Raw genomic sequence first — 24,763 nt, 5'->3', positions numbered from 1 at the left:
AACATTATATAGACGGTCCCTACCCAACAGTGGGCTCACAGTCTAGAAGGGGCTCACATTCCTGGCCCATGGGGGCAGCCACCTAGCTGGAAGGACCCCAGTGTGGCCACTTGGGCCTAAAGTTAGCGACTCTGGGCAATCTTTCCCAGGTAAGACCCTCATGGGGCCCTCGGGCGGGGTCCAAAGGCAGGGCCCTCAGGAGGGGTGAGGCTCAGACAGCCGTTTCCAGTCCTGTTTGTAACCGTGTCTCCCGCAGGACCGAAGCACGCGCTCTTCCTCTTCTACGGGAAGGGCCGGCCCGGGATCGTGCGCGGGATGGACCCACACGCCAAGGTGGCGGACGAGGCCATGATCCCCATCGAGAACCTGGTCAGCCCACGTGCCCTGGACTTCCACGCCGCAGCCAATTACATCTACTTCGCCGACACCACCAGCTTCCTCATCGGCCGGCAGAAGGTCGACGGCACCCAGAGGGAGACCGTTCTCAAAGACGGTAGGTGACCCTAGGTGGCCGTTCTCAAAGACGATGTGTGGACATGGGTGACCCTCCTCAGATAAATGGTAGGTGACGTGCTGGGGCCTGGGGTAAACCAGCATCAAAGTTGTGGGATTACCTGAATGCTTTGGTTGGAAGATAGCCGATTTTCATTTTTAAGTCTAATCTCTAGAGGTTGTTTCTGTAAAATTCATTTAAAGCCGCCCTCCTTAGGCTTGGGGAGACTATTGAAAGAAAACCCCGTCTGCTTGATTTTTGTTCTCTGGAACAGAAAATAACCGGCTGAAATGATGGAACTTTTTTTGCAGATGGCCACATATGAGCAGAGCCAGGGCCTCAGGTCAGTGTCAGTTAATCATATTTATTGAGCACTTACTGTGTGCAGAGCACTGTACTAAGAGCTTGGGAGAGTCTGATATAACTGGCACATTCCCTGCCCACAACGAGTTTACAGTCTAGAGGAGACAGACATCAATATGAGTAAATGAATTACAGGTTTTTTCAACCACACCCACTCACCCATGAATGAATTTCACACTATCTTCTTTGAGCACAAAGGAGAGGTGCATGTAATGGGTGCCTAATCAGGGCAGAGCTCTGTACTGAGTGGCACCTATTACTTGCAGGATACTCTTCTGGCTGCCCATCATGGGTAGCACACACTGTATGTAGGCTGTTATAGTAGGAACCTTTTTTAGGCAGGGTGCTGACTAGAGTGCTGCTTTGAGCAGTGAGCTATAACGAGCAGCTATTGTAGGCAAGGTGCTGTACTGGGCACCTTCTGTAGGCAGGATGCCAACCTAGTTGCTAGTGAGCAGGGAATAGAGGTAAAAGTCAAAACATAATGGGAGATAAAAGCAGACACTAACTGCAGAGAAGCGGTACAGCCTAGCAGAAAGAGCAGGGGCCTGGGAGTTGGAGGACCTGCATTCTTACCCCAGCTCTGCCGGTTGCCTGCTGTGTGACCTTGGACAGGTCACCTAACTTCTGTGCCTCAGTTTCCTCCTGGACTGAGAGTTGGGGTTGTGACGGGGTAATGCCACCTGCTGCTCTTCTGCTCTGATCAGCCTGTTGTCCTTTATGTGTGTACAGAGATGTCCTTCCCATTAGTAATAATAAGAATAATAATTAGGGTATTGAAGTGCTTCCTATGTGCCAGGAACTGTATTAAGCACTGGGATGGATACAAGCAAATCAGATTGGACACAGTCCATGTTCCACATGGGGCTCACAATCTTAACCCCCATTTTACAGATGAGGTAAGTGAGGCACAGGGAAGTGAAATGACTTGCCCAAGGCCACACAGCAGACAAGTGGTGGAGTTGGAATTAGAACCCATGACCTCCTGACTCTGAGGCCTGTGCCGCTTCTCCTAAGACGTCATCGATGGTGAAGTTCACCTACAAGTGCGTGTGTAGCTGAAACAGACGATGCAGGCCCACAGTCCCGGTCCCACCGGACACACAAAAAGGCCTTCCCTTGTGTGGTCATGCTTTCTTTTGCTGTGCCCGGTTCTGTCTCTTTTATTGCCTCGTCTCCTTTTCCTTGCATAAGTTTTGCTCAAAAAGGACCTCTCCTTCCTTGATGGCAGCAGTCCAGGCTGGTCTGGCCTCGGCGATCGACTCCCAGTTTCCAGCGGGGAAGGCAGCACTGTCAGAGGCTTGGTCGGACTGTGTCCTACAACGCTTCCCCACTGTTAGTAGGGCTTTTCTCCTCATGCGACAGCGGGGCAAACGTCAGTCAGATGGGCTCTCAGGCTCAATGTCGCTGGCAGAAAGTGCCAAGAAAGTGCCAACTCCAAAGTTGCTCTTGGGCTATTAAGTGTTTTTCCAGGGGAATGGCTTTCCCTTGGCCGCCTCCGTCAATCCGAAATGGCTCTGATTAAATGTTGGCAGTGGGCACGGCACAGCAGTGAGCTCTGGGGAGTTGCTTGGTTATTAATTAAGACATGATCCCTGGCCCGGAGTAGGGGGCCCCAGGCCAGCTGGGGGAGGAAGGACCCTGAAAATTCAACAAGAGCTGCCGGGGAACAGCCCAGAAGAAACGATTTCAGCTTTGGAATGGACCAAAGGGTAGATGGCACCGACCGGTCTTCATAAATAGCAGTAATGGTTCTGGCATTAATTAAGCAGTGAGGTGCCAAGCACTGAGGTAGATAGGAGACCTGCAGGCAAAGACACACAGACAGTTAAAGTGTTAGGAGCACTATTAACTCTGTCTTCATCACCACCTTCACTGGTATTTACTGAGTGCCCTCAGGGTGCCCAGCACTGCATAAGAGGAGCAGCATGGCCTAGTGGCAAGAGCACGGGCTTGGGAGACGGAGGTCATGAGTTCTAATCCCGTTTTGCCACTTGTCTGCCGTGTGACCTTGGTAAGTCACTTAACTTCTCTATGCCTCAGTTACCTCATCTGTAAAATGGGGATTGAGACTGTGAGCCCCACATGGGGCAATCTCATTACCTTGTATTTACCCCAGCGCTTAGAACAGTGCTTGGCGCATAGTAAGCACTTAACGAATACCATAATTATTATTGGTGGTTTGGGAGCAAGCAGTGGAAATGGTGGTTACGATCCCTGCCCTCCAGGAGCTTCAGAGGATGGTTTGGTTGCCAACCCTCCAACCCAGATGCCAATCCACAGTGCCGCCACAGCCCGAGCAGAGATGCACGCAGGGCTTTGTGAACAGGAGATGGGCACGGGCCACGTTCACAGCATGGCATCGTGGATAGAACCCGGGCCTGGAAGAAAGAAGATCATGAGTTCTAATCCCAGCTCCACCACTTGCCTGCTGTGTAACCTTAGAAAGGTCATTTCATTTCTCTGGGGCTCCGTTACCCATCTGTAAAATGGGGATTGAAACTGTGAGCACCACATGGGACAGGGACTGGGTCCAACTCAATTTGTTTGTATCCACCCCCATACTTAGTGCCTGGCATATAGTAAGCACTTAGCAAATGCCATCATTATCATTACTATTATCCATGGGGCAGAGAGGCAGACCGAGGAGACCAGAAAGGGGCCCCAGGGAGGCTTAGAGTCCATCCCACGGGGCATTTCCTCTGACAGGCCAAGAGGCATCACACCTTCGGAGGCTCTGACTCCATTGTCTTGGAGACACCATCACACAGGGGTGTGGGCATGGCAACAGAGGCCAACATAGAACCCCCTGTGTGCCCACCCCTGTTTTGACTCGTCTCAGTCCCGGAGTGCCTTGGAATAGCTGGCCCGTGTCAGATCCTAGAACTTGTCCTCAGGGCTTGTGCCTTGGACGCAAGCCAGTCTCGGGGAGGGGGTGGGGGTGGGGGGTCATGCGAACAGGGTGCCAACCAGGAAAGACCCCATTTGGCCCCGGCGTTCGTCGACAGTAGGGAGCCCAACAGGCAACGTGGGCCTGTTGGGGTACAGTGTGACATAACGTTGGGAGAAATGAGTGTGGGGTCTGTACATGCCATGAGTGTAGGATGCATGTGCGTGCCATGTGCAGGTGTATGGACATGGCTTGTTACATATGGATGGGTGCATGTTGTATGCATGTGCCTACTGTATGTGTTCATGCCAGGGCTCTGTGCATATGTGATCATAGTGTGTGCATGCACACTGCTCATTATATGTGTCTGGTGCACACGTATGTGTACCTGTAAAGTCCTTCTAGACTGTAAGCTCATTGTCGACACTCTTCCAAGTGCTCAGTTCAGTGCTCTGCACACAGTAAGGACTTAATAAAAACAAATGACAGACTGCATGTGTGGGCATGATGTGGAGACGCCTACATCATATTGGTACAGCAAGTAATTCAGTGCAGGTTTTCCTCAACGTGGGCTTTTGCCAACATGTGAGGCCTGTGTTTCAGGGGAACTGGGCCGATCCTCGTGGCCCGCCCCAACTGTTGGCCGGAGAGGGCAGCAGGGCACTCTGCTGGCTGGAGAACGCCTAACTGGCTGAACCTTCGATCTTCTTCGAAAACATGAAACCAGTGTGAAGGTGGAGATATTGAAGCTGCCCTCTGTGAGGTCCAATAGTTCCTAATAGCATTCCCCCACCAATCAGGACAGGAGAGATACGGTCATTCAGCCCTGATGAAATACACCCAAAATTCAGTGAAAAAGCCAAGATGAGGTTTGCTAATCTGAAAGCACAAAATCAAGAGTCCCTTCCCCTCTCCATGTGTGAGTGAACAGCCCCTGGGAACTCCTTGCCCACTTTAATCTGGTGCGGGAGAATTCATTCATTCATTCGTACTTATTGAGCGCTTACTGTATGCAGAGCACTGTCCTAAGGGCTTGGAAAGTACAATTCAGCAACAAATAGAGACAATCCCTGACCACAACGGGCTCACAGTCTAGAAGCGGGGAGACAGACATCCAAACAAGTAAAATTCTATAAATAAATAGAATTATGGATATGTACACATCACTAATAAAATAAATAGAATAATAAATATGTACATAAATACATACAAGTGCTGTGGGGTGGGGAGGGGGGTAGAGCAGTGGGAGGGTGGGGGGCAATGGAGAGGGAGAGCAGAGGAAAAGGGGGCTTAGTCTGGGAAGACCTCCTAGAGGAGGTGAGCTTTCAGTAGGGCTTTGAAGGGGGAAAGTGTGTTAGATTGGTGGATTTGAGGAGGGAGGGCCACATGTGGTCAACCTGGGGAGCAAGATTTTCATGGAGCCATCATCATCATCACTCCCCTCACCACCATCCCCATAATCACAGTCATCACCACCACGGCCATTCAACTTGGTTGTCACCCCTGTACCATCTCCCCCATCACCACTTTGACCAGTGACTTCCTCGTCACTCTCGCCTCATCACCACTATGGCCAACGCTGCCACCATCCCAAAGCTATCACCTTTCTCATTATCACCGCTGTCACCATCATGGTCACCACATTCACTGTCACTATTACTCCTTCACCACTATCATCTCCATGGGCCTTCATCACCACTCCCCCCATTGGCATCCCCACCCTCACCCTCAGTTCAGTCCTTGGTACTGATGATAGTGAGGCTATCTATTACATCACTGCTGTGTCGCTCTCCCAGAGATGCCTGGCATTAGTTGAGATAGACAACTGGGGAGTTGATAAAACAAACTTCCCATTCCTGAACAGTTCACAAATGATCAAAGTATTTACAAATACAGTAATAAGCATAGACAGTTGATTATTTGTAAATACCTTGATGTCTGTCACCTACATTAGAGTGGATGCCCCTTGGGTCAGGGAATGTGTCATTTGCTTGTTTTGTACTCTCCTAAGGGCTTAGCACAGTCTGTGGTACCCTGTGGGCACTCAATAAATATTACTATTCTCCGCGGCCGATATTTGTTCGAGAAATTTGGATGTCCTCGTATTATCCCAGGCTTCACGATGAAGCGGTAAAAACTGACAATCTCATTGTAATGTGTAGCAGCAAACTGGAGAGATTTGTACAGTGGAAAGGAGGCCTATGTTTCCAAGATTTTTGAGTTCTGTCCCATGTGCAGTGAACAGCCCTGAAAAAATTGGTCCATATTCTTTGAGGGATGCTAAATCCTGGGCCATTTTCTTGCAGAAGACTTCTGTTTTAGGGCATGAGTTTGTGTTGAATTTTTTTTCCCGGAAATGGTGGTGAGTTGCATGGAGCCATCCACACTCCCTCACTCACTGTCACTGGGATCAACTGCAGGTCTCCGTTACCCCAAAGCTGAGGATCGTGGGCACTGTCCATCATAGGCCCGGGGAGGCACCATTGCCCCTGGGGAACTGTCACCTAAGTGGGCAGCAGTTTTTCTGTCAACCCTAGTGTCGGTCTGGGGGTGAGAGGCAGCCCTCTGAGCAGAACAGGAAAACTTTATTCTGTAAGATGCAGTGCGGCCTAATGGATAGACTTGGGCCTGGGAATCAGAGGACTTGGGTTTTAATCCTAGCTCCACAGCTTGCCTGCTGTGTTACGTAGGGCAACTCACTTTATTTCTGTGTGCCTCGGTTACCTCATATGTAAAATGAGGATTGAAACTATGTGCCCTTTGTGGGGCAGACACTGTGTCCATCTTGATTTTGTTATATCTACCCTGGTGCTTAGTACAGTGTCTGGCACATAGTAAGTGCTTAACAAACACCATTTAAAAAAAAACACAACTAACCAAGCCCCTCTTTCCATTCCAGCTTAATGATCCAGCCCCTCTAAAACCCGCCCTCCCCTGAAAGCCCAGCGTTCAGGGGTCCACCCTGACAACAGCCATTCTCTTCTTGTGTTGTAGATCTGGAGAACGTGGAGGGCATCGCTGTGGACTGGATTGGCAACAACCTGTACTGGACAAACGACGGCCACCGCAAAACCATCAGCGTGGCCCGGCTGGAGAAAGCGTCACAGAGTCGGAAGACGCTGCTGGAGGGGGAGATGTCCCATCCGAGGGCCATCGTGGTTGATCCGGTCAACGGGTAAGGAGGGGTCACCCCCGCTTCTGCTTAACTGCTTCCCACTGTCAGGGCAGGGTGGTATCCCCTTTCCCTACTCTGTCAGGGAAGTCACGTTCTATGCCCTTGGGACCAGCTCACTGGTGACTCTTAATAATTATAATAATTAGGATACTTTCTAAGCGCTTACTATGTTCCAAGCCCTGTCCTAACTGCTGGAGTAGATACAGGTTAATCAAGTTGGACACAGTCTCTGTCTCATATGGGGCTCATTCTCCCCATTTTACAGATGAGGTAACTGAGGCCCAGTGAAGTGACTTGCCCAAGGTCATTCAGCAGACATAAGGCAGAGCCGGGATTAGAACCCAGGTAATTCTGGCTCCCAGGCCCGTGCTTTATCCACTAGGCCACACTGTTTCTTTTGTCTGACCTGCAACCCCTCCCTGGTCCTTGGGGCAGGCTTGCTGGGTCAGCAGGGTGGGCGAGGAAACAAGATCTGGGTCGTAAGAAGACAGCAGGAGTGAAGCCCTAACCCATGTGGATGTGGCAGTGGCAGGAGTGAAATCCTGACCCGTATAGATACGGCAGTGGCAGCTGGAAGACCTGGACACAGTAAGCGATCAATAAATACGATTGAATGAATGAATGAATGACACAAGGCCTTATTGACAATGTAACTGTAAACTCCCTCCTGGCAAAGACCGAAATGCGTGCACTCTAAGCACCCTAGCGGCTCTGAAATAATTCGAACAAAACCAAACCCCGCTTAAAAGTTTAAATTTCATCTATGGGTAAACTCGATCAATTTTTCCTTTAGGTCTGTCAAAGGCTTAATGAGCAGTATTTACTCAAGTGAGCAGAGATGTATTTCCCCAGCTGGCTTGCCGTATGCCACCTGCCAGGCACGGTCCCATTTCTAGGAGGAATTTGTGTTGGTTAGGAGGGTGCCCGGGGAAAGTCCTGCTGCTCTGACCCTCTGGGCCAGGCAGTGCTCATGGACTTGGCCTCAGGCCTGTCCTGACAGGAGCTTTGTGGGGCTGGAGAGACGGGAATTCCGGAACTCAAGACGACTGAACCAGGGTGCCAGAAACTGAGGCGATTCAACTCGCTGCCTCTGTATCTCTCTTCCAGCCTGTGCCTGTCTCTGCACCTCTGATTTAAAGACAGATTTGCCAGGCTCCAGGCCTTCTGGGGTTCTTGACCCTCAGACCATAAGTTTTTAGAGGGGCCGCCATTCAACTGAGGTAGAAATGTAGCCCCAAGTCCCAGGATCATTCATTCAATCGTACTCATTGAGTGCTTACTGTGTGCAAAGCCCTGTACTCAGCACTTGGGAGAGTACAATGTAACAATAAACAGTTATATTCCCTGCCCACAGGGAGGTCATACTTCTTGTGCTGTTGTATGGTCTGTGTGCAGGGAGGTTGTCCTGGGAGGGTCGGGGGATCAGTTTCAGTGGCAGGAAAATTCAGATCATTTCCATCGGTAAAATGAATGAGCTTGGACAAGAAAACTGTGGGGACTCTGCTTTGGAGAATCAAGCCAAACCAATCACCTGCCCTTAAAAACAATCACCTGAAATTAATTGAAGTCAGATATAGGTCATTAACGATGCCCTGGATTTTTGTCAGTCATCTTTTTAAACACATAATCACTGGGTATCAGTGCCAGTTTCAGAAGTATTGACTGAGCATCTGCTGTGGGCAGAGCACTGTACTGGGCAGCTGCTTTGTGAAGAGCACTGTATTAGGTGCTGATTACATCCAGAGTGCTCTACTGGACACCTGATGTGTGTAAGCACTGTACCTGGAGCCTACTGTGTGCCGAACACTACACCATGGGAAGCAGCATGGCATAGTGGATAGAGCATGGGACCGGGAATCAGAAGGTCGTGGGTTCTAATCCCAGCTACACCGTTTGTCTGCTGTGTGGCCACAAGCAAGTCACTTCACTTCTCTGTGCCTCAGTTCTCTCATCTGTAAAATAGGAATTGAAACTGTGAGCCCTCTGTGGGACCAGGACTGTGTCCAACTAGACTGGCTTGTATCCACCCCAGCGCTTAGTACAGTGCCTGGCACAAAATACCATAATTATTGTTATTATTTCTATTAGAACACTATACTGGGTGCTGACAGAGTGCAGTGTCATCCTTTGTGCTTAATGAATGCAGAGTGCTGTACTGGCCGCCTATTGAGTACAGCGTGCTGTACTGGAGACCTGTATACAGAACGCTGCACTGAATGCTGTAGAAACATTGCAAGGGAATGAGAGAAATGATCCCTACAGTTCAAGAACCATATGGTCTAGCGGATTTCCTGTGCAGACGGGTGGCCGAGCCAGGCAGGTAACCAGGCTTTTTGGTCCCGTTCCCGCCACAGCTGGATGTACTGGACAGACTGGGAGGAGGATGAGATCGACGACAGCGTGGGCCGGATAGAGAGGGCCTGGATGGACGGCTCAGAACGGCAAATCTTTGTGACGTCCAGGATGCTGTGGCCCAATGGCCTGACCCTGGATGGACACACCGGGGTGCTCTATTGGTGTGATGCCTACTATGACCACATCGAGAGAATCTTCCTCGATGGCACCAACCGGAAGGTAAGAGAGCGAGACCTCAGCCTCTGTCCTGGCCTCTTCCCCATCTCATTCTCCAGCCTCTGCCCTAACCTCTGGCCCTGCGCCTCCTTCAGCGTTCCCCCCTCTCCTCACCTGTCCACAGTGCTGGTCTCATGGCCTAGTGGATAGAGCAGGAGTCAGAAGGTCTTGGGTTCTAATCCCAACTCCACCACCTGTCTGCTGTGTGACCCTGAACAAGTCACTTCTCTGGGCCTCTGTTACCTTATCTGTAAAATGGGGGTCGAGTCTGTGAGCCCCACGTGGGACAGGGACTGTGGAGAAGATGATGTTTGCGGTCAATTTTTATCTCTCTCAGATGAACACCAAGAGCCACCCGGCTGGCATAGCCCTCTGTGGGAGTATGCCTGGTCCAGCCTGACCCAATCCAGTGTGGGCTGCCCTGGTGACCCAGGATGTTCTGGCCCGGCCCGGGTTGACCTGACCCTAGGGGCTGGAGCCAGCCTGTCCTGAACCCGTGAGCAGCAGCAGGGAAGCCAGAATCAGCAGGAAGCTGCCTCCCTGAGTTTCCGATCAGGCCTCGCATTGTCTCCTCCACGTCGTCCACCTGATCTGGCCTCTATCCATCCTCCCATGGCAGGAGCAGCTGTGGGGCTGGATTTTGGACCCACAGTTGATGGCAGAGGAGGCCGGGCTCTCCTGGCTCCCCTCCCATCATGTTTGCCCTGGTGCCTGCTAGGGTGCAAGAGGGTAAGCTTGTGAGTCTCCTGTGGAACAGGGACTGTGTCCAAGCTAAGTCGGTTGTGTAGACCCCACACTTAGATCAGTGTCTGGCACACAGTAAGTTCTTAACACGTACCACATTTATTATTATCACTCAGCTCTCACCGGGCTCCCCTCAGGCTCCACCCCCAGGTCCTCTCCAGTGTCCACCCCATCTGTGATAGTCCAGGGGACAGTCTGGAGGATCACTAATTTCGATAGCCCCCTCTGGCCCATGCCAATGCGCACCACCAGTGTCCTCCCCCAAACGCCCAGGCTCTGTGCACCCCTGCAGGTCATGTACAGCGGGAAGGAGCTGAACCACCCCTTCGGGCTGGCCCACCACGGGGACCTCGTGTTCTGGACCGACTACATGAACGGCTCCATCTTCCAGCTGGACGTGACCATGGGGACCGTGGCCCTGCTCAGGAGGGAGAGACCGCCTTTGTTCGGACTCCAGATCTATGACCCTCGCAAGCAGCAAGGTAGACCATCCCCACTCAGGCTATCTCTCAACACACAGGGCCACCTAGTCTCCCCTAAGGCTCCATCTGTCCTCCCGATAGAAACATAGGGGTCAAAGAACCAGTGTGGTCTAGTGGATAAAGCATAGGCCTGGGCCATTTGTTTGCTGGTGACCTTGGGCAAGTCACTTAACTTCTCTGTTCCTCAGTTCCCTCATCTGTAAAATGGAGATGGAGACTGTGAGCCCCATGTGGGATATGGACTTTTTCAAACCTGATTACTTTATATCTACCCCAGCGCTTAGTACAGTACCTGGCATGGGTTCAAATCCCAGCTCCACCAATTGTCAGCTGAGTGACTTTGGGCAAGTCACTTAACTTCTCTGTGCCTCAGTTACCTCATCTGTGTAATGGGGATTAAAAAACTGTGAGCCCCCCGTGGGTCAACCTGATCACCTTGTAACCTCCCCAGCACTTAGAACAGTGCTTTGCACATAGCAAGTGCTTAACAAATCCCATTATTATTATTATTATTATTATTATTATTATTATTAACTATCACTGTTAAGAGAGGGGGAAAAAATGGTTTTCAGCTGTCCCTGAAACCCGTTGTTACTTGATAACTGGGGGCCTGCTGTTTACCAGCCACTTCCCCTTCCTAGCTACCCGAACCAGAACTGGGAGGGTGACTTGGAGGGACAGCGGAGCATTTGTTAAGGGAAACAGTGTGATCTAGTGGAAAAAAACACAAAATTGGGAGCAGGTGGAATCTGGGTTGGCGTCCTAGATCTGTCACTGTGTGACCAAGAGATAGAGCCTGGGCCTGGGAATCAGAAGGTCATGCGATCTCATCCCGGCTCCACCATTTATCTGCTGTGTGACCTTGTGCAAGTCACTTCACTTCTCTGGGCCTCAGTTACCTCATCTGTCAAATGGGGATTGAGACAGTGAGCCCCACGTGGGACAGGGACTTTGTCCAAACTGATTTGCTTGTATCTACCCCAGTACTTAGTACAGTGCCTTGCGCATAGAAAGGGCTTAGCAAATACCATAATTATGATTAATTATTATTGTTATTTCTGGGCCTTAGTGACGGAACTTTAAAATGTGAATGACATTGACTGTGGTCCCCAGACTGAGTCTGGGCTTGTTTCCACCCCAGAACTTAGCACTGCTCTTCCTATCAGAGATATTCGTCGTGTCAACTGAGTAGCATTGTACTATGTATAGTACGAAGTGTAGGAGAAGCCATGAGCAGGTTCCCTGACCATAGGAAGCCTGTAAGCCAGAGGATGGGGTTGCAATCACTCTTAGGAATGCCACATAGTTCTCTTATAATGCAAGGGCAGCATTCCCCCAAACCCTGCTGTAACAAAACTTCACATCACCATGCTCACCCCATATCTGATTGCAGGGACAGGCACAGGGCTGGGCCTCCCAACACCATGGTGAGCTGTAGCCGAATGAGCCCACATGGGCAGAAAAATGTGCCCTGATTCCACCACCGTGTCCTAACCACATCTTGTGGTCTGGTGCATCTGACCAGTTAAATGTTTTCTGCTGTACCACCACAACAGATGCAATTGGGTCTCCATTGATCAAGTGACCATCTACCGATTCTCCACAGTAGCGCTAGATGGGGAAAATATGCCTGGAAATAGGATCTTGGATTTTCAAATACAGCTGCTCGTATCAGCCGTTGGACAGTGTTATTTTCATTTCTCTCTCTCTCTCTCTCTCTCTCTCTCTCTCTCTCTCTCTCTCTCTCTCTCACACACACACACACACACACACACACACACACACACACACACACACACACACACACACACACACAGTTATTCTGTCCTATCCATTCTCTTCAGTAGGGAGAGGCATCTTAGTCAATAGGCAGATCGAGGGATGACTACCTGTGAGACAAAAAAAGGCTGGAAAGAAAGATCAAGCATGTGGATTTGTGATTCTGGCCCCTCTGTTTCATTGTATTGTCCCAAACTCTTGGTACATTGCTTAGTAAGCACTCAACAAATATCACACTGATTGATAGATTTCTCCTAGTCACCAAGAAATGGAAACCCAGGTCCCCCAATCCCAGTCACACATTCACACCACTGGACCATGAGACATTGGAGGAATTTCTTTTCCTTTTTCTTTTCTGTTTTCCCATATGAGAAACTGCAAAGTCTACATTTAGCAGAGGAGCTAAATTACTAATAACCTGGTAAGGTTGAGTTATTTGGGATTGTCCATGATATACAGGCAGTTGGACCTCGGGTCACACTTGATGCCACCCGGCAGAAAGTTGAAAACATCTTCAACTAATTTATTGTTTTTCATGGTTGGAGAGTGAGGAGTAATTATCATTATACATGGATCTAGAGCCCACTGCAGCTGCGTAGCCATCAGATACCCATAACCCAACTATTATTTGTTGTGTGTGGTGTATGCCACTTTGCATCTTACATTCTAACTTGTAAATGAAAGAATGAAAGAAGGGAGTGCAATTGTGCATTGAATGAAGGATTTTATACTTTCGAGTAATAAATTTTGGGATCTTCCGCCTACTAAACAAGGATAGATGCAAAATTTCCAATTATTTTAGATGCTCTCTGTTAGATGATGACTGGACCCAAAATAATTTATCTATTCCAATCCACAGAATTCACCTGAGAAGTGTAAGAAATAGACTTCCAGGACTGTAATGTGCTCCAAGGACTTGGAAATTCCTGGGTAACCTCAGATTTAGTGCTTAAAGCACATCCATGGAATTGGAGATTGAATGTAGAACAGGCCTTCTCCATATGGACTGATTCCCTGAAGGCCAAGTTCTCCGAATTTCCCAACCCCACCGCCTGCAATTAGATCCCTCATCATTTGTCTCTCTCTTTCTGGGAATTCGTTCTAATTGGCCAGAAGCAAAATGCTGTTGGATAGATTGAAGAGACGATGAATTTTTTTTCATGGTGTTCAGCCACCTAGGAAGTAGACCTCAGGGGCTGGGGACTGGAATCTGGGACCGCATAAAAACCAGGGCTGTTGTTGGGAGACTTCCCATCCAACTCCACTTTTTTTTTAATGAGGCAGAAGGAGACTGAACCAAGTGTAATCACCCCAGGGTTCAGAAAGGGACACTCAACGCTTATCCGGAATTCGGCACTTATGGAGCATACTAATTGTTGGCGTTTGGTGCCCAGGATGATTTCCATTAAGTTTGGAGACTAGTGAAAGGATGAAGTCATTGAGATTGGACTCCTCTTCCCAATCTACCGACAAAGCCCTACTAATCCGTGTGCTGGAGTTAAATATTTATTGTTCAGGGCACAATTTTAAGGTCTGTGTTTTTCCCCACTCTTATTATTCTCTCCATAACACATCCAGTCCCCGAGGCTGGCGATATAATAACCTATCCTGTCACTTCAGTTACACTTTTTGCATTTGGACTGTAACTGCCAGTATAATTCAGGACCTCTTTTATATTTTTCTGTGTGTGGCTTTAAATAATTAAATGCACTTTATTTTTAGGAGTCCTGTGAGTTGAGAGGTATAATCCCAAGTTATTGATTTAGATCTGGTGGGAGGCAGCAGAAAGGAGAGCCCTGTAGTTTCACCTGTGCTCCTTTACCAGGGGCTGACATTTTTCTCCCCCTCAGGGCCTGGTGGCTTTCGGTGACTGCTGGATGCTAGGGGCTGTGTTGTGGGGGGAAGGCACAGATGGACAGTTTCAAGCTGCTTCTCCCCCGCTGCAGGAGACAATGCCTGTCGACTCAGCAACGGGGGATGCGGCACCCTATGTCTGGCCACACCTGCGGGCAGAGTTTGTGCTTGTGCCGACAATCAGCTTCTGGACGAGAACGGTACAACCTGCACCTGTGAGTTTCCTCACCAAATCCACTCTCTCCCCGGGTGGCTGGATGTGCTGGACCCAGTGGGGTGGTGGCCGGCCCTGAGATGAGGGTTCTCATGATGGGCTGAGGGGGCCGAAGAAGCCGGGAGTGGGAGGAGTGCAGAGAGCGGTAAATTTAAAGACAGCCCGGCTGGCTCCCTTCTGAGACATGAGGGGTGGCGATGGGCCCTGTGTCCGTGGCCTGGCATCTTTGGACCCAATCCACTCACTGGGGAGAGGGCATCCTCAGGGTGGGACCACCCCATACTTCCCAGATTATTGCCTAATAGGGCCTGCCAAAGAAGGGAGGGGCTAATATGATAGATCTGAGAACAGTGCTTGGCATATAGTAAACACATAACAAATACCATCATCATTATTATAGAATAGCATCAGGAACATTAGGTTCAGAAGTACTAGGTACAGAAGCAGCATGGTCTAGTGGAAAGCAAGGCCTGGGGAGACAGAGGAAGTGGGTTCTAATCCCAGATCCACCAAATGTCTGCTGTATGACCCTGGTCAGATCACTTCACTTCATTGCGCCTCAGTTCCCTCATCTGTAAAATGGGAATTAAGGCTGTGAGCCCCATGTGGGACAGGGACTGTGTCCAACCTGATTAGCTTCTCTCTAATGTCTCTTGGACAACTGATATTCTTCCAACCCCCAAACTCACAGCGCTTCTGTAGAGATCTTCAATTCTGCATTATAAATCATTTCTTCGTATTAATGTCTGTCTCTCCTTCTAGGCTGGAGGCTTGTTATGGGCAGGAGAGTGTCTGCTAATTCTGTTGTATTGGACTCTCTCAAGCGATTAGTACAGTGCTCTGCACATAGTAAGTGCTCAATAAATGTTATCGATTGATTTATTGATTATGGGTCTGCTGCAGTTCCCCCTGGCGAGGCCCTTCCCGAGACGTGTCAGCCCACGGAGTTCCGCTGCAGAAACCGACGCTGCATCCGGGACCGGTGGCGTTGTGACGGAGATGACGACTGTCTGGATGGCAGCGATGAGGATGCTGTGGCTTGCTGTAAGTTCTCCTGGAAGCACCCACCCCTGGTATCCACCTCCCCCTGCTATTGGAGTGGCTGGAAAAGGCTTGTGATTCCCACTAGACCCAGGAATGATATGCAGGGCGGCCCTTTCTGAGTCAACGGGGAGAACTGATGCCCTCCTGCCTGAGGACCTCTAGAGACCTCCTCCTGGCTGTGGAGGGGGCAGAGGGGTAAACAGGCCTTTCCCTTGGGTCATCCTGCTACGAAAGTCCCCCCCTCTACCATGTCTACTATCAGGACCGCCAATCCTGCAGAGGCACAGCCAAGGGGCCCTTTGATCAGTCACCCAGTAGCCCAGATCTACCCATTGGAAGCCCCAGAGCAGGCCTGCTGGCTCAGGTGATCACCAATCCCCCTGGGTCCCCTTGGCCCCAAGTTCCAGGAGATGCTGCCACGCATGGAAGGCTGCCGGAAAACCGAACCTGGACATTGGCCCGGGAAGGCACCAACTCCACATCATGAACTGGGGGCCAGCGCGGGCAGGGATACTTGGTGGGGGCTGGGCCAAGGGGGAAACCCGCCCCTTTGGCTATTCTCAGGCCTGATGTGAAACTCGCACTCTGATCAGAATGCTGGGGTGAGCGAGGCCAGAAGTCTGGCTATCACCACCATGGGGGTGCCCCAGGCATGGAGTGGGATCCGCCGTATCCCTCTGACTCATTCTCACCTCTCATGAGTGGCTCAAACCAGGCTTCTTCTGTGCCTGAGGATGGTGCGGGGTGGTAGCATCCCTCAGCAACATAGAAGAAAAGTCCTCCAGAAGAACTGAATTGGGGGGGTTAAAATCATCACCTGTTCCATCCGAGCAAGGTAAATTACCTGGACATGCAATTAGAAACGTTTTCAATGGAGAGATTAATTAGACTCGAAGGTTCAACCCTCCCGGGAGAATCTAATTGAACGTTCAAGTTTGACTGTGGTTTTAAAAGAAACTAAAGCTTTCAGAGGGTTAGTCTGCATGCATAAAATTCCCTTTCCTCACTCCTCCCCCTCAATTTCAGCTCACACATTTTCCAAGTAATCAAGCCCAGTTAAGATGAATCTTTCAGAACTGCTATTTAAACTGTGGGCCAAAGTGTATTCAGTGCTCTTGTGGCCCAGAGTTTGGCCCTTTGCAGGAGTCAAGGGCTGTGGAAGTTCTGCCTCACCCCTCTTCAGCCTCCCCTGCCACTCCACTGAGTCCCATCACTGACCTAGGAGCTCACTGTTTCCAGGGGCCAGAGAGCTCACCTCAACCAGGGCAAGGCCTGGACTAGACTCAGGCAGGGAGAAATAACTGCAGGGCCAGAGGATGGGTGTCTATTTTCTGTTGGCCATCTGTCTCCTCCCCAGCTGATTTTAAATCCGCTCACCTCTGTGGTTCCAATTGGCCAGCCTGTGAACTCGATTTGTGTGACCATCGTATTGCCCATGGAGGGTTGGGAGCCAAGGTCAAAGGGTCACTAGCAGGCTTCCCCCAAGTGTACCACACCCACTCCTTTGGGGACCTGGCTGAGAGCACATCAGCTGATTGGGTCTTCCAACTAAAGACAAAGAGACCTGGGACAATCAATTAATCACATTTATTGAGCGCTTACCATGTGCAGAGCACTGTATTAAGTTCTTGAGAGAGTACGATATAACAATATAACGGACACATTCCCTGCCCAGAAAGAGCTCACCATCTAGTGGGGCAGACAGAAATTGTTATAAACAAACTATAGATATGTACAAAAGAACTGAGGGACTGGGAGGGAGGCTAAATAAAGGGAGTAAGTTAGGGTGGCACAAAAGGGAGTATAAGGAAAGGAAAAGAGGGCTTAGGGAAGGCCTCGTGGAGGAGATGTGCCTTCAATAAGTCTTTGAAGAGGGCGAGAGTAATTGTCTGTCACATATGAAGAAGGAGGGTGTTCCCGGCCAGAGGCAGTACATGGACAAGATAGAGGAGATTGAAATAGAACAAGTAGCTTGGTGTTAGAGGAGCAAAATGTGCCATCTGGGTTGTAGGGGGAGAGTAGTGAGGTGAGGTAGGAGGGGGCAAGGTGACTGAGTGCTTTAAAGCTGATGGTAAGGAGTTTCTGTTTGATGTAGAGGTGGATGAACAACAACTGGGGGTTCTTGAGAAGTGGGGAAATACGGACTGAATGCTTTTTGTAGAGAAATGATTCGGGCAGCAGAGTGAAGTATGGACTGGGGTGAGGAGAGACAGGAGGCAGGGAGTTCAGCAAGGAGGCTGATCCAGTAATCAAGGCAGGATAGGATAAGTGCTTGGATTAATGGGGTAGCAGTTTAGATCGCGACTAAAGGGAGGATTTTAGTGATGTTGGGAAGGTTGAACCAACAGGATTTAGTGAAAGACTGGACATATGGGTTGAATGAGAGAGAGGATTCAAGGATAATGGCATGCGGCCTTGCGGTCCCCCGCCCCCCACATTCAAATTTAATGATGTGCAACCCAACCCTCTGAAGGTTCTTTCTAGCTAAACAAAGAGGACTTTCTGGAAATGAAACAGGAAAAACCTACATTTGTGTTGCACCGGGATGGAAGAATGACGAGGCCATTAGTTTTACATTCCCAGCATAGGGAGGCTAAGGACAACTAACTCAGAAGGGTTTTAGCATTGTGCTTTATACAAGGACATGAGCATCCTGCCCAGATTCAGTCTGCGGTGCCTCCTTACATTAAGCACGGGGGGTGGGGGTGGGGGGCGGGTGCCATTAAGAAGACCCCCAATTGTTTTCAGAGTGTGAAACTTTAATCTCTCCCTGGGAAATGATTAGTTTCTAAAATATTAGTTGCTTGGCTTTTTGAGATAATTCATTAGTCTCCATTTCTCTACTCAAATTCTACATTAGCCCACATTTACAATTCAGTTCTGATCATAAATGACGAGTTCTCGACATTCTGGAAAAATCTCCACACTCCACCTGAACAAGCATAATCAATGCTGTGCAAGTGTAACCTTTTAGACATTTGAACTGTCGAAGTTGTCTAGATCTTCAGAGCCACAGTCTAACAGCCACAGCCTCGACTGAGATGCCACTTTCAAAACCCAGGTATTTTTGAAGTAGTCCAGTGTCTTCTCTAATGGAGAAATGGGTTAGCCATGATAGGGAAGTTTCTATTTGCATTAAAAGTGTCCATTCCCCTGGGAATTCTGCTATCGATATCATTATAGGGGAAATCCATTGTGACTGTTCATCTGTGAATGCCATTCAGATAACCAGGTTCGTGTGTTTAGTAGATTCCAGCAGATTATAGGATCGGGAGACAATCATCTGTTTCTTCCCTAGTCAATCACAGCTGTCCCGACGATCAGTTTAAGTGCCAGAATAATCGCTGTATCCCCAAGAGATGGCTTTGTGACGGGGCTGATGACTGTGGCAGGAACGAAGATGAATCCAATCAGACCTGTGCAGGTAAAACCTCCTCGGGCTGCAGGGAAGGGACTTCATCCAAACTCATTTTCCAGGAGCACCCTGGATTTGACCTCTGATTGGCTCCTTCAGGCCTCGGGCCTGGTGATTTCAGGGTCAGACGGGCCCGGCTAGGTGTCCCTGAGGCCTACAGCACAAATGGTATCTCCATCAATCCTGGAACTTGACTGTGGTTCCCCAAAGAGGTGGATAGGCAGTCTGCCAATCAGGGGTATTTATTGAGTGCTAACTGTGTAGAGGTACTAAGCACTTGGGAGAGAAAATAGAATTAATAGACATGATTCCTGCCCTATAGGAGCATTCTATCTAGTAGCAGAGATAGAAACTTAAAGAAATTACAAGTAAGTGGAAGCAGTCGAGATTTAAAATCTGTACACCATTCATTCATTCAATGGTATTTATTCATTCATTCAGTCGTATTTATTGAGCGCTTACTGTGTGCAGAGCACTGTCCTAAGCGCTTGGGAAGTACAAGTTGGCAACGTATAGAGACGGTCCCTACCCAACAGCGGGCTCGTAGTCTAGAAGGGGGAGACAGACAACAAAACAAAACATATTAACATATAGAGATGGTGCCTACCCAACAACGGGTCACAGTCTAGAAGGGTACACAAGTACCTAGGGTAGAAAGTGAGTGCAGAAGGGAGGGAAAACATGGTGGGGAGATGAGAAATTAATATTGGGAAGACTTCACAGAAGAAATGTGATTTCAGAAGAGCTTTGAAGATGGGGAGAGCGGTTCTGATGGATATGAAGGGTGAGGGAGTTTCAGGCCGGAGGGAGGGTACGGGAGACAAGTGGTAGAGCCAGGATTAGAGTCCTTCTTCTGATTCCCAGCCCTGTGCTCCATCTGCTAGGCTAAGAGGCTTCTCTACCAGTGCACCTACTCATCATGTCTGAAAAGGTTTGCAGGGCATTAGCTTTTGAGCCCAGCAAAAGAAAGGCCACTTTCTGAACTTACCATTGCTGCCAAATCCCATCTGATCTGAAGTCTGAGAAGGTACTCCCTGCCATGGGGCATAGAAGATGTTTTGGAATTGAAGTTGGCGAAAAAGAGGAGGGGTGATGGAAAATGTTTCTCCTGTTGTTTAACAGTGCTCTTCACAGGGTCTGCACACAGTGAATACCATTGATTGATTCACTAGCCCGTGATACCTGGGGTGCCGGCGCCATGCCTACGGTCCTGGTTCCGCTGAGGAAAAAAAGCAGTGTGGCCTACTGAATAGAACCCAACCCTGGGAGTCAGAAGGGTCTTGATTCTAATCCTGGGTCCACCACTTGTGTGCTTTGTGACCTTGAGCAAGTCACTTCACTTCCCTGTGCCTCAGTTCCCTCATCTGGGAGATGGGGATTAAGACTGAGCCCCATGGGGGACATGCTAATAATAATAATAATAATTTTGGTATTTGTTAAGTGCTTACTATGTGCCAAGCACTGTTCTAAGTGCTGGGGGAGACACAAGGTAATCAGGTTGTCCCACATGGGGCTCACAGTCTTAATCCCCATTTTCCAGATGAGGTAACTGAGGCACAGAGAAGTTAACTGACTTGCCCAAGGTCACACAACTGATAAGTGGCGGAGCTGGGATTAGAACCCATGACCTCTGACTCTTAAACCCATGCTCTTTCCACTGAGCCATGCTGCTTCTCTGCTAATCCAACCTGATTGATTAGTATCTTAGTACAGTGCCTGGACATAGTAAGTGTTGTTAGCACTTGCAAAACAATGGTGTTTGTTAAATGCTTATTATGTGTCTAGCGCTGGGACAGGTACAAGTTACTAGGTCGAACACAGTCCCTGTCCCACATGGGGCTTGAAGTCTAAATAGGAGAGAGAACAGTTGCTTAACAAATACCATAAAAAAAGAGGCAGAGACAGCAGTTAAAGTTCAGTGCTTGGCAAGATGACATTGGTAAAGTAAGCCTCGAAGGACGATGGAGGAGTCTTAGTCTAGAGTAGCAGGACTCAGGCCGGGTGCTGCGGACACTCCCTCAGGGTTCATATGGGCTTGGTGGCAGCTTCACCCCAAACCACAGGTCCAGAGCCGGAGGGCCAGGCTCGAGCAAGAAGTAGAAGAATCCCGAAGGCCCAATGCCTGATCTTGATTTATCTTAGCATTATCTCTGGACTCCTGCGGTTGAGCCAGCAGCACCTGGAGATGGAGGAGTTGGCAAAGGCCACTGCGGTCAGCGCGTACAGCCCAGCCAGCAGACGCTGTAGCCAGCAATCCCCTCTCCAGGTGCAGCCGGCCCCTCCTCCGCCTGGCTTCCCCTCCGTGTGGAACCAACTGTGTGCACACAATCTATCTCTGTTCATTAAAAGCTGGGGAAAATGTAAATCAGCTCGCTCTTCCCACAGAGGCAGAAAAGAACTTTTTCCTTCATGCGTTCATGGATCAACTTCTAGACCCATGCAGAGCCAATGCGGAGGTTTTAATTTAACAGTCGTTTTAACTGAAGTGGGGTGTATTTAAACTCTGCACAAGACAAAGCAGCTTGTGGTTTCCAAACAGAAATGGATTCCATTTTGGGCCCGCTGGGATTACAGAGAGGCTGACTTAATCAATCAGTGGTATTCTTTGAGCCTTACTATGTGCAGACTGCAATACTAAGTGCTTAGCGCTCTACTTCATGCCTCCAACACCTTGAACAAGTAGTAATAGTAGTAGTGTTTATTGAACACCCCTTGGGGCAGGGCACTGCGCTGAGTGCTTGGGAAGTACAGAATAAAGAAGTGATGTGTTCTCGTTCCATGAGGAGCTTACGCTCTGACTGGGAAGACAAATGTGGAAATTTCTATGGCTAGAGTAGTTGGTCAAACAAATTATTGAATAAAAATAAGTATGTGAAGATAGACAAGGGAAAGGGCCAGTCATTTCTCCCTCTTTCCTTCTCTCTCTCTCACTTGCATTCCTTTTTTCTTCTCTCCCTTTCTCCATATCTTCCCCTCTCTCCTTCCCTCTCTTCCCCCCCCACTTTCTCTATCTCTTCCCCCTACTCTCTCACTTTCTCTCTCCCATTCTTTCTCCTTCTATTCCCCTCTCTTGATCCATCTCTCCCTCTGTGTCTCCCCTCTCCACCTCCCTCACTCCCTTCTCTCAAATCCTTCTTCTCTCATGCATCTCTCTTGAGGCCTTTCGATGTCTCACATGCCCCCACCCCTTATTGTTGTCCACTGCAGCGAGAACCTGCCAGGCTGACCAGTTTTCCTGCGGGAATGGGCGCTGCCTCCCCCGGACGTGGCTTTGTGACCGGGAGGACGACTGTGGGGACAATTCTGATGAGATGGCATCCTGCGGTAAGTCCACAGGTGAAACTGGCAATGTGGCTAAAGGATGACATCACCCTCCTCCACACCCCAAACCGGAGACCCCTCGGCCTCAGGAAGGTTGTTGGGGAAGAAATGTGCCAGGCTCCCTTCTGAATTGCTTGTATCCACCCCAGTGCTTATACAGTGCCTGATACAGGGTAAGCACTTACGAAATACCATAATTATTATTATTCTAGGGCATTCATACCGCTGCATGATTCAGGGAGACCAGGCAGGTGACCTGCTATCTTGTTTGGCTGCAAGCCATCTTGGGTAGCCAGCGGTTGGAGACAATTTCCCATTCCTGGAAAAATGCAGGGAGAGCCCAGCCTGTGAGATTAACTGAGACACCGTGAGTGGAAAATCAATCAATCAGTGGTATTTATTGAGCCTTTATTATGGGCAGAGCACTGTACTAAGCACTTGGCAGAACAGCACAGAGTTAGTAGATACGGTCCCTGCTCTCAAGGGGCTCACGGTCTAGTGGAGAAAGAGACACAGGCAGCCGTGATGGTGCCCGTGTGTGATGCAGCTAAATGGTCCACACCTCATTTGCTCAGTGGTCGGTGCCCTGAGTCCGTGGTACATGGAGAAAGGTATCTTTGGGGCCTGCGGAGGGTATCTGAGAAGAGCCAAAACTGCAAAGTGCACGGCTTATTGCGCGCCGCTTGCTTAGGGAAAATGAACAGATGGTTCTACTCATCCGCTGTTCTGTCTCCCTGCCTTCTGACTGACACAGTTCCTTGTCAGTTTAACGTAATTTATCGGTTGGAATTTATTTTTCAAATCGCTTTCTGGTTTACCTATTTTGTGAGGGCATATGGTAGAAGCATATTGTTACATAAAGTTACAGATTTAATTACCACTTCCAAATTTACCCAAACATAAAGAATGATGTGTAGTCACGCACCCATTTATTTCACTCTCGTTTGTCGGCAGTATATCCAGGGTAATGGACTGACCCGGCTCCTTCGACGTGGTTTCAGGAGTTGGCTCCCAGGTTCGAGGAGGGATAGGAGCGCCATGTGCCTGGCTTCTTGTTGCCAAGGGAACTGAGGGGATGAAGCAGCCTTGGTGTGAGAAGGAGCTGAAAACATGGGGCCCCCAAATGTGGATGGCTGCAGCATGGGCAGGAGACAGGGTTGGTGGACTGGACAGGGAGAACATAGAACTGTTCCCCGAGTCTTATCCCACCAGGTGAGCAGCCCCCTCTGGATCTGGAGGGGAAGCTCCTTGTGGGCAGGGAACGTGTGGTAGTATTATTTGTTACTTTCCAAGTGCCCCATGCCAAATGGGCACTCAAATGCTGCACCTGGCAGTAGCAGCTACTACCGCTACTACTACTGTCTTCCCGTTAGCTTAACCAAATCTGGCACTGCTGTTCGCAAATGCAGTTTGCACGAAGCAGCTCTCCGAGTCAGTTGCTCGCGAGTGATTCAACTCAGGGAGACCAGCTCCGAGTGAAGGCTGGAAAGGCGGCTGTTGCTGCGGCTGCTGATTCAAGATGGCCCGCTTCTGGCTCGAGTGGCGTTTCACGTGGAAGGCGGGTGGCGAGGGTCCGGGGGCCCGTTTCAGAGCCTCACCCTCATCATTTCCAGTGCCAGCACACAACTGGGAGAGAGTGCCTCTCATCGACGGGTTAGCATTCTCAGCACCTTAGCCGGGTCACCGACGGGAGAGGCTGACAGGCAGCAAGGGATGTGCTGGCTAACTGGTGTGTGCACCATGAAGAGAACGCTTGGAGAATTTCATCGGAATCTTGAAAAAATCCAAAGTTGTTTTCGCATTCCTCCCCTGAGGAAAGGTCTACCTGTTGGTGCGGCATCTGAAAGTGATGAGGAGGGAATTCTGGGAATTCCCTAATAACTCCCAACTTGTACTTCCCAAGCGCTTAGTACAGTGATCTGCACACAGTAAGCGCTCAATAAATACGATTGAATAAATGAACTCCCTAATGTCTCCTCCGGGCATCTGGGGAAGCAGCGTGGCTCAGTGGAAAGAGCACAGGCTTTGGAGTAAGAGGTCATGGGTTCAAATCCCGGCTCTGCCACTTGTCAGCTGTGTGACTTTGGGCAAGTCACTTAACTTCTCTGTGCCTCAGTGACCTCAACTGTAAAATGGGGATTAAGACTGTGAGCCCCCTGTGGGACAACCTGATCACCTTGTAACCTCCCCAGTACTTAGAACATGCTTTGCACATAGTAAGCGCTTAATAAAAATGCCATTATTATTATCTGGGAGAAATCTCGTTCCAGACAGGGCTATGTCAAGGGAAAACCTTTACACTGACTGGCCGGGCTCACCCCTATCCTAGGCACAGGCACCAGAGCTCCCACACCACCAGCAAACTTTAATAATAGTAATTGTGACAGTTGTGAAAACACGTACTCTGTGCCAAACACT

General features: G+C 49.5%; 1 protein-coding gene across 1 annotated transcript in view; it reads left to right on the top strand.

The window, feature by feature from the left end:
• Positions 1–24,763, top strand: part of LRP1B (LDL receptor related protein 1B) — a 564,327-nt gene that overhangs the window by 282,556 nt on the left and 257,008 nt on the right. The window contains exons 11-18 of the mRNA XM_038750885.1: positions 257–493; positions 6,741–6,921; positions 9,276–9,495; positions 10,529–10,718; positions 14,444–14,566; positions 15,469–15,609; positions 18,908–19,033; positions 22,232–22,348. Coding sequence (XP_038606813.1) covers positions 257–493; positions 6,741–6,921; positions 9,276–9,495; positions 10,529–10,718; positions 14,444–14,566; positions 15,469–15,609; positions 18,908–19,033; positions 22,232–22,348 — 1,335 coding nt within the window. The remainder of the gene's footprint in view (positions 1–256; positions 494–6,740; positions 6,922–9,275; positions 9,496–10,528; positions 10,719–14,443; positions 14,567–15,468; positions 15,610–18,907; positions 19,034–22,231; positions 22,349–24,763) is intronic.

This window comes from Tachyglossus aculeatus, chromosome 9 (genome assembly GCF_015852505.1).
Source record: "Tachyglossus aculeatus isolate mTacAcu1 chromosome 9, mTacAcu1.pri, whole genome shotgun sequence".
Classification (NCBI taxonomy): Eukaryota; Metazoa; Chordata; class Mammalia; order Monotremata; family Tachyglossidae; genus Tachyglossus; species Tachyglossus aculeatus.
Note: the sequence above shows the minus strand (reverse complement) of the source record. Positions and strands in the feature narration are given on the sequence as shown.